This window comes from Sceloporus occidentalis, unplaced genomic scaffold, assembly GCF_023333645.1.
Source record: "Sceloporus occidentalis isolate IW3139 unplaced genomic scaffold, rSceOcc1.0.p SCAF_71, whole genome shotgun sequence".
NCBI lineage: Eukaryota > Metazoa > Chordata > Lepidosauria > Squamata > Phrynosomatidae > Sceloporus > Sceloporus occidentalis.
This window is the reverse complement of record NW_028317051.1, coordinates 5,036,177-5,045,935: the sequence shown is the minus strand read 5'-3', so window position 1 is coordinate 5,045,935 and position 9,759 is coordinate 5,036,177. Positions and strand designations below refer to the sequence as shown.

Below are 9,759 nucleotides of genomic sequence, written 5' to 3'. Positions count from 1 at the left end.
ATTTGCCTTCCCAACAACGTAATAAGTGAGTAACTCATGAAACATACAGTTGGAGCAAACTGCTCTTGTATTGTATGTCAATATGTTTTTTCTATTTCTAGGCTATTTGTACGTGACATGCAGACCCCACACATATCATAGACATGCCTGAGAGTATTCTAATACATACAAAGTCATATAGTTGCACACATATATGCATATATGCATATGGTCATGTACAAAATTTTATGTATATATATATATATATATATACTTTTTAATATGTACATTTTTACACAGATGTATAAGCATACACATATATGTGTGTTTATACATATGAACATACAGTTATAGTTGTGTGTTGATATGCATATAATTTCCTGTATTAGGTAGTAGAGTGTTTGCAGAATAAGTTTCACAGGCTGGGGTATGTTCCCTCGTCACTAGGGACTTCATTTTATATGTGAAAGCTACCATCCTGTATGTTGCTGGCAGCCCACTTTTGCTTTGTATATCAATGCAGCAGTACAGAGAAAGAGGGGTTCGTGTTCAATGGTGACATCAAAAGGTTATGGAGAAGAGGCCGGAGGAGCTTTGAAAAAGGCCATGGACTTCTGGACGATATTGCACTCATGCAATGATTTTGTTCTCCAGGGCAGTGATTCTCTTCGATACTGCTTCAAGTAGATAGTGAGTTAAGGAAATATGAAAATATCTATTCATCTATTCAGTATTTCATCATGGAACATTAAGTCTTGTATGTTTGACCTCAACATATATTTTAGTTTACGTTGTGCTGGTAGTAACATTTATGTTATTGCCGCTGCTTGATATCCATCAGCAAAGCATGGGATAGACAGAAAACTGCTATAAGACAAGAATATGGACCAAATTAAGTTTAGGGTTATATATCAAGTATGCAGACTACATCATCTAAACTGTTTTTATCTTTCTGTTACATCCCAAGCTGTGTGCTAGCCACCTTCTGAAACCAGGCCCCTGCAGGATTCAAGAGCCTTTCTGTTACATCCCCAGATGTGTGCTGGCCACCTTCTGAAACCAGGCCCCTGGAGGATTCAAAAGGTATTCAACTATATTTCAACTACTTTGCCAGATCTGCAAGCAAGTTTGTTTTGTGGCCAAATGTACATTTTTAAAATGTACACTCCTTTGCCCTGGTGCCCTCCCCCACTGGCCTCCTACAAGCCATAACTCTGCGCCTTTTTACCTAAAATAACTTTCTCTTATTTCACCACTCTTCTCTTGTAACTTTTCTGTTGCATCCCAAGCTAGGTGTTAGACCCCTTATGAAACCAAGCACTAAGCCGCCCACTCCTCTGTTCATTTTATTTATACATCCTGAAGCCATTTAGCCATTCACCCCTCCCAATGTTGCAAATAACCATACTATTAATTTGGATTGTAAGCTCACAAGTGGGGCCATCATAAGCCCACCATTCCTGCCAGGAACTTTGTATAAAAGTAGCATAAGGCTAGATGCCAAGCTCATAGGCAGGGTTCTCTACTCCTGATGTATCTGTATGTATTAATGGCTCCATTTAAATTGTACAGCACTGCGGAATTAGTTGCCTCTCAATAAGTAAAAGATAATAATAATAATTCTTGCATCACATTCTATATTTCTAGGGTGACCCCTTTATATTCACAGTCAAAACCTCCACGATTACATCAGCTTTCCCAAAATATATTATGTAAAGGATATTCTTCCTTGTTAGGGACTGGATGAGCTCTTCAACCTTTGTTTGGAACTTGACAATGGCTTCACACTCACATGGGTTTTCCTCTAGGGAAAAAAAACACTAGTTATTAAAACTAATACTTTTTACAATGATTTTTTGTATATCTTTATGCCACCTACCTTTCTACATATACCGACCACTTAACTTTATACCTTTTTTTACAACGCTGTCCCTTTTTGATCCTATGCATTGATTGATTATCTATCTATCTATCTAGTGATCCATGTATCTCTCACACCACCTTTTTGCACCTATTTTTGTTGAATTTTGTTTTTAGCTAATGTTCTTATTTTATTAGTTTTTTGTTTTATGGATTCTTATGTACAGTCTCTGTTTTAAAAATGTACATCCATAAAATGTGAACAAATATAAAATCAAGTAATAGCTTGCTCATACCAACACATATCTTCACTTGCAGTTTCTTGCCAATTTCCTTCATAGCTTTGAAGTCAGCTGTGTAGAAAGAATGCTCAGCCACTGGTTCAGAGGCTATCATCCTCAGCTCATCTTCAACAGCGTTACCTACACCTACAGCGTACATCTTGTATCCTGTGGGAATTAGGAAAAAAGAAAATATGTTATATGACCAAGCTATAGTTAAATGTAAGATATTTAATTGCACAAATGTAACTTCTTAACTGTAAAGATAAATGAATAATTATGTAAGTGTAAATATCTTAAGCATCTTATCCAATCATGAATCAGCTATTGTAGCCGGCCCTTACATTGGACCAGGCAGCACATTGACAGAGGTAATTTGCCTAACCATGTTCTTTGAGGATACATTTGTGGAGGAGAAGCGTTTCTGCACCACTCTTTCTCCACAAATATATTTGCATATTTTGGCCTCACCTGCACTTTTGTGAAAAGGCAAATCGTCGGGGACAGCCTTTCTCCCATTCCTCTTATTGGAGAAGAGGGTATGCCCAGAAACTCTCCCCTTTTTTGAGGAAGTGCACCTGGAGCAGAGGCGTACCAGGGAACCAGGGAGACAGAAAATTAGCAGGGTCACATAACGCGAGGGTATGTGACGCCGCGTTTCAACACAAGGCTGCTCACAGCCAGATGGAAAGCTGCATTTGAGGTAAGGGGGTGGGGGAGTATGTATGTGTAGATGTGAATGCGTGGGAGAATTGATGTGTATGTGTGTTTATGAACATGTTTGTGTGCGAGCATGAATATGTATGTGTGAGCATGGATGTGTGTGAGAAGTAGTATGTGCGTGAGATTGTAAGTCTGTGCAGATGTGAGTATATGTGTAAAAATGTGTGCCAGTCTGTATGTACCAGGGTTTGTGTGTAAGCACGGATGGGTGTTTGAGAATGTATGTGTGTGAGCATAGATGTGTATGTGTGACCATGGATGTGTATGTGTGTGAGCATAGATGTGCATGTGTGTTTATGATAATGAATGAATGATAATGAATGTGTAACAATGAATGTTTGAGCACCGATGTGTATGTGCGTGTATGAGCCTGGATGCATTCAGTGGCCAAGTGCCCCGCTTTGCACTCTTGGGGCCCCGTGGTAAATCACACTCCTGCCAGCAATGTGATCCACCACTGAGCACCTAGAACAGTAGCAAATCTATAGAGAGGGGCAAGCTGTGAGGCCATCTCCCCTGGGCTGGTCTTCAGGGCTGTGCAGAGGCAGGCGCACGATTGGGATCTCCCCAACAAGACCTGCTCATCAGGCACTATGGCCTAGGTAGCAGGTGCCCACAGGAGCAAACGCTCAGTAGGGCCGGATGGGGAGATCACAATCTCCCTATTACCGGCCCAACATTAAGTGAGTTTGTGGTCTCTCACTTCAGGCTTCGGTGTCCATGCTGCCTAATCACTATGCATCAGCAATTGAGTAACAGACCTTGGGGTTTTTTTTGTGGGGGGGTAGGGGCCCCACTGCATTGGTTTTCCCAGGCCCTAAAATGCTGTTAAGACACCCCTGGATGTGTATGCTTAACCAGAGGAAGAAAGAAGACACAAGGGAAATTACACAGACAACAAGAGCAGAGCTGCGGGAAAAAAGTCAGGGACACGAATGCAATCGATTGGTGGAGAAGGAAGACATTGACAGTGAGAGTGTATTTATAAATCATGATATAATGAATGTAGGCGTGGATTTGGTGGGCGTGATTGTGGTGGCGGAGGGCAACATTTTATCCTTAGACCCAGGCAGCACAATGTCTTTGAGCAGCCCTGCGCTCATTGTTATGCTATAGAGAATGTATTTATTTTCCAAAGTATGTGACAATAGAAGCATATATAAAATTATCCAAAGCAATGTATAGGTCTCCTTACCAAGTTCCTTGGCCTTGATTGCTGCATCATTGATGTAATCCTGGGAGCGCCCATCTGTGAAAACTATGCCAACTTTGGCCACACCTGGCCTGCCTCCACTGGAGATAGCAAAACTGTTGTCAATGAGGTATTGAATGGCCTGGCCAGTCATGGTTCCCTTCTCCATGTAATCCATCTTTTTCACTGCTGCCTTAATGTCCTTCTTGCTGTTATATCTTCCCAGAGGAAACTCCTGTCTGACTGAGCTGGAGTACTGAACAAGACCCACATGAGCTTTCTTTTCACCCACATCCACAGAATCTACAATTTGGTTGATGAATTGCTTGACAAGTTCAAAGTTTTCTGGACGCACACTCTTGGAGCCATCAATCAGAAACACTAGGTCAATGGCAGAGGCACCACAGGCTAAAATACATAGAGGAAATAAAAATGCATCAACCTATGTTCTGGACAAAAGAACTACACTGTACCGTTCAAGAAATATTTAGTATTTAACATTATTTTCCAGTTATCCCCTCTACTCCCTTATCATCACTATGAAGAGTTTTATTTAAGCCCAAACATCAATCTAATTTATATGATCACATTTTCTTTATGTTTCCACATAAAATTTGTTAACGTGTTAACTTTGTTAAACTTTGCTAACCATTACAAGTCTTCCCATCTTCATTTAATGTGAAGCCATCCCTGCAGGCACATGTGTAAGATCCTGGAGTGCTGACACAGATTTGTTGGCAGTCATGATCTCCGGAGGAGCAGAGGTCAGCCATTGCTGGAACGACATAGAAGACTTAAAAAATGGCATATAAATTAACATGATATGCTCAAATACAGATACTGTAGATGCCAACACATTCAACATTCACACAGAGTACTTACCACAGAAAGCCTCCTGGAACTTTTTGCTTAGCTTCTCAATTAAACTGTAACTTTCTACATAATCCGCATGCTCATCTAATGGCTCACTGGCAATTTGTCGCAGGGTGGTCATATCCACACGTCCCACTCCAATTGCAAAGATCTCCACTCCGCTCTCTCTAGCGCGTGCAGATATATCCTTCACACCATCCTGAGGGCGTCCGTCTGTAACCACAATTGCGACCTGGGAACCATGACATGATAAAAAGCTGTAATCATGAAGATTACCCAACTCTCATACCTCTACATACATTATCTTATTACTCAGCACTCATTTATTAACATTTAGCTTCTAACTCAAATAATACAGCTGCTTGTTCTCTAATTGCAAGTTTGCTTACTTTGCAAACTAAACTTTGTCAAACATGGTACCAGGTTGAGCCTCCAGACATGGCTCCAGAGTCTTGCAGAACCTGGGTTCTTGTCTGTCCTGCTCTCCTGGAGTTTACCAACATTGCTCAAGCTAAAAATATGATTCCTAGAAAATAACTATTCTCAAGCTGATTCAATCCTTTCAATTCTTATCCTCTTCTATAATTCCTATCAATCCAACTAGCCCTGCATCAACTTTTATTTAACTTCTTCCTAAATGTAATCTCTCAGTAACTTCTGCTTTTGGTAATTATAACATGTAGCTATGACGTAGATTCCTCTGTGTATGTACACTGCCTGTAATTCAGTATCATGCACATACTTCATGATAACTAAAAGGCATTTTGGTTTAACTGTTATGCTATGAAAGCAGTGCTTGTCTGACAATGGCTTGTGTGTTTCTCAATATGTGATGATGCACAAATCACGTTATCCTACACCTTAAGAGAGGCTTGTTCCCGTAGTTTGGAAATCCCAACTGATAACACCTCTGACAGGTCTCTGTTCAGCCTTATCTGAGCTACATTCTTTGGTTAAATGTCCCAGAGATGGTCATAAATAAAGCTTAACTCATTGTAACCCACCAAAACCTACGGGAATGTTGTACCTATACAAAAGGGGGTCTTCTTAACTTATCTGGTCTCCAGTCCCTGACTGTCCCAGTCTAGCAGTGAAGCAATGACGTGTGCCCTGTCACCACATTTTTTTCCTCTCCCTCCTTCCATTGTTTTTCACACATGTAAAAGATGTATAACATTACAGCTGTGTGCCCTAACTCAGTTTTGACCCATAGCCTAGTAAAGAACAGGAGAATAGAGGTTTGTGCTGACAGGGACATGGACATCTCTGCTCCCCCACAAGGCCACCACATACTAGAGTTATAGTTGGTGGAAAAATATTTTACCACTGAGGACCCAGTAGCAGATTCATGTCTTTTTTATGATACTTTTTTAAAATCATATAGCAACACAGGTACAGGGACTGTTCTGTTTCCAGTAGTATACTACCCATAATTCTAGGTGCCTTCTTAGATTGATCACATTACTGTACTAATTATTGTAGGATGATTTTTATATGGTACTGTTAAGGATCAGAGAGAATATGTATATTCAAGATCTCAGTCCTTAATAGATCATTCCCAAATACATGAAAATATTATTTTCCATCATTGAGATATGTATCTGGCATTTCACTAATTTCATCATTTAACTACTTGTTTTCTCACCTTGCTGATATCAGGAGATTTTAACCGTGCTCCCTCTGCTTCGGTGAATGCTTGATTGATGGCATATTGAATGGCAAGCCCTGTCATCGTCCCAGTAGAGAGGGGTTGTACTTTCTTGACAGCTTGAAGAAGGGCAGCTTTGTTCTTGTGGGTTTTGAAGGAGAATTCATTTTTGACAGAACTGGCATAGTTGAGGAGACCAACTCTAGTGGCATTGGCTCCAACATCCAGAGACTCAATAACTTGGGACAAGAAGACCTTAACTTGCTCAAATTCAGACGGACGTACGCTACGAGAACTGTCTATAATGAACAGCAAATCGGTGGGACGGGTCCTACAATTGGGATCTTTTGAGTGAAAGTGAAAAAAAAGATTAGAAGTCAAGCAACTATATTAGACAACATATGTGTCTATTAGACCAATAACAATCTGTAAACCAACAGAGACACCGTACATACTTTATAAGCTGCGATTATAGCGATAACATATAGATTAGTAATACTATAAAAAAAGTTGCCTTTTTACATTTATAATAAATTAAAGATGTAAAAACTACAATGTAAAAGATGGAATTTATTTTTGTGATGGGAGATTGCTTAATGGTAACCTTCATCCCAGTAATGCCGTTTGTCACAATGCTACTCTTTATTATGAGACACTTTAGGTTTTTACACTATCCAATGCTTTGTGTTCTTTTATAATATCGCTAATAAATACTAGAGGGAGATTTAGTATAGCGGCTGTTTCTGTTTAGGATTAAAATCTCAATTGTTCTAGTCATTCTTCCAGTCACGGAAGAAATGCAGCATGCTTCATTCCAGTTTGTGTACCAGTGTGTTTTTAATGATCTCACATTTAAACATTAAGTTTTAAAATGGTTTCATAAAATGAGAGTTTGCAGGTAAATCTGCAGAAAAGATGCAGTTTTATCTCACCTTTATTAAAGGGGAATTGCTGATGGCCTTCTGCCACAAAATGACCCTGCAATCAGTAGCATACCTATCAAGGAATGTCCCTGAATTAACTGAATGTATTGCACTGGACAATACAAGCTATTCCCGAAAGAGACTCTCCTTTGGGTTGGCCATTCATTAAGACTATTGCAATGGATAAGGTGAAGCTGCAACTCTGTTGCAAGCTTAATTTCAAATTTCTGCTTTAGTGAATATACCCCATCTAAGTTACCAAATAAAGAGAAGTCATTTTAGCAATCAAAACTGAACTAAGCAGCCAGTCAGTTTAAGGGGTATGTTTCTGACTATATCTCTTCCCAAAGCAAAGTTGTAATAAACATTGCAACTATGATATCACTAGTTATCAATTTTAGGTTATTACAGTCTATTGCAACTATCATAGCTCATTGATATGTTCTGAGAAACTAGGTCTGACTTGATCTAGTGTTCTGTAAAAAGTAATTTAGTTATGTGCTGTATAATATAAAATATATCCAGGAATGGGGAAACATAAATTGAGAGGGTGTACACAACATTTACAATATCACTGTCCAGAATGCTGCAATGCAACCAATTGGTTAATATGTATTAATGCAGCCATACGTTTGGATCTTAGTTGTGATACCTTGAGCTAGCAATTAGTATTGATTTTGTGTTAAAAAATGTGGGCATTCTGACTTTTCACAATATGTAGCCTGAACCTTGTCACCCACACATATTTCTTTTATCATTGTCACCCCCCTAGTATCAGTTAAATCTAACTAGATTTTTTTGTAGCCAGATACATGGTGTAGCTTAGTCCTTAATTAACAACCTGTTTTGTATATTTTGTCAGATACACAGTTCCAAGACTCTTAGGTAGACACAGATTTTGGCTAATAGAGACAACCCTAACACAATAATACTAGTGACCATAATGACATAATGTGACAGCTTGCAGTAATATTATCAACTATATATGCTGGATAACTATGAATAGCTAATTTTTTTTATAATTCACCTTACTGATTGAGTATTGAGTTGAGTCTTTATGATGCATACTCTCCTGCAAACGTTATAGTTATTCTCCAACTTATGTTCCATCCCAACCTTCTAGAATGGCCCATAGAGCTTGTGGTGTAATATAAAATATTCAGTAATATCCTCTATTCTTTTGTAATTTAAAGCCCTCTCAATAAAAAGCTGGACAAAAATGACATATCTTCATGCCGTTCAAATTTTCTGCACGCTCCAGTGACTAAAGCCCCCAAAACATTGGCATTATAGTATTCAAATCAATATACCGGTATGTCTATCCATCTAGGGCATGTATGTGTAAATGTCTATATATAATATAATAATTTGCAACCTCAAATGTAATGGAAATATAATGAATGCAATATTTATGGGTTTTAACTTTATTTAATACATGGTATGGTGTGTTGTAAATTTCAGTGCATGTGGGGAAATGCTAACTTTTAGTTTGCATTCCAAGACATGTTTGAAGTTACATACTAGATGTATTTCAATATCGCTAAAAATATTTAAATTGTGTGCAATGTGATCACATTATATATTTAACAACTCTTTTCCTGAAAGTGGCAAAAGTTAAAATCCTTTGTGAGTTTGTGGACTTAAAATGTTGGCAAGAAAGGTTTCACTTACAAGCGACAGGAAAAGTATACATTTCTGGGAATCAAATATAAATGGTTATGCTGCTGTAACTGAAAAAGAAGAGATTGTACTTATTTGTAGCCGCATTGTTAGGGGGCAGCTGCATGGCCACTCTTAACTAACGGAAAAGAAAAATGATCATTGCCATATGAGAAACCTAAAACAGGTGCATTAAATAAGGTAAACTCATCTATTGCGAAGTTGTATGGGGATGAAGGAGTTAGAAGATTACAAAAGTATGTATGTGGCAATAGGGAAATCACTTACCTCTTAGCCGTTGTGGTGGTGCACCCAGTGTGGCATGGTAGTAACAGAGAAGTGTTAAGAGGAGACACAGAGAGGTCTTCATGATGTTCGTAGAGGAGTCAGAAAGCAGAGTGAGGATGATGAAGTGGGGAGTGTATGTTCAAGGTATCTTACCTACACCCCTTCCAGACACACCTCCAAACTGACTGGCAGGAGGGGGCGTGGGAAGGGGAAGTAGGAGTGCTGGAAGGATAGGTGTCCAATTTAAAAGACTGGTTTTCAAAACATCACTGTTAACTCTTTTGAAAGGTATAGAAGAAAGTTCTTCTTTAATGCTGTATTAGAGAGGTTATC

At 38.9% G+C, this 9,759-nt stretch overlaps 1 protein-coding gene across 1 annotated transcript; it reads right to left on the bottom strand.

The window, feature by feature from the left end:
• Positions 1 to 609: 609 nt before the first annotated feature.
• Positions 610 to 9,508, bottom strand: MATN1 (matrilin 1). Its single transcript, XM_089494322.1, has 8 exons — positions 9,427 to 9,508; positions 6,554 to 6,900; positions 4,918 to 5,140; positions 4,685 to 4,810; positions 4,039 to 4,443; positions 2,136 to 2,288; positions 1,703 to 1,783; positions 610 to 662 (listed from the first exon to the last, which is right to left on the bottom strand). Exons 1-8 carry the CDS (start codon positions 9,506 to 9,508, stop codon positions 610 to 612), a joined length of 1,470 nt encoding a protein of 489 aa, XP_089350448.1.
• Between the last annotated feature and the right edge of the window lie 251 nt (positions 9,509 to 9,759).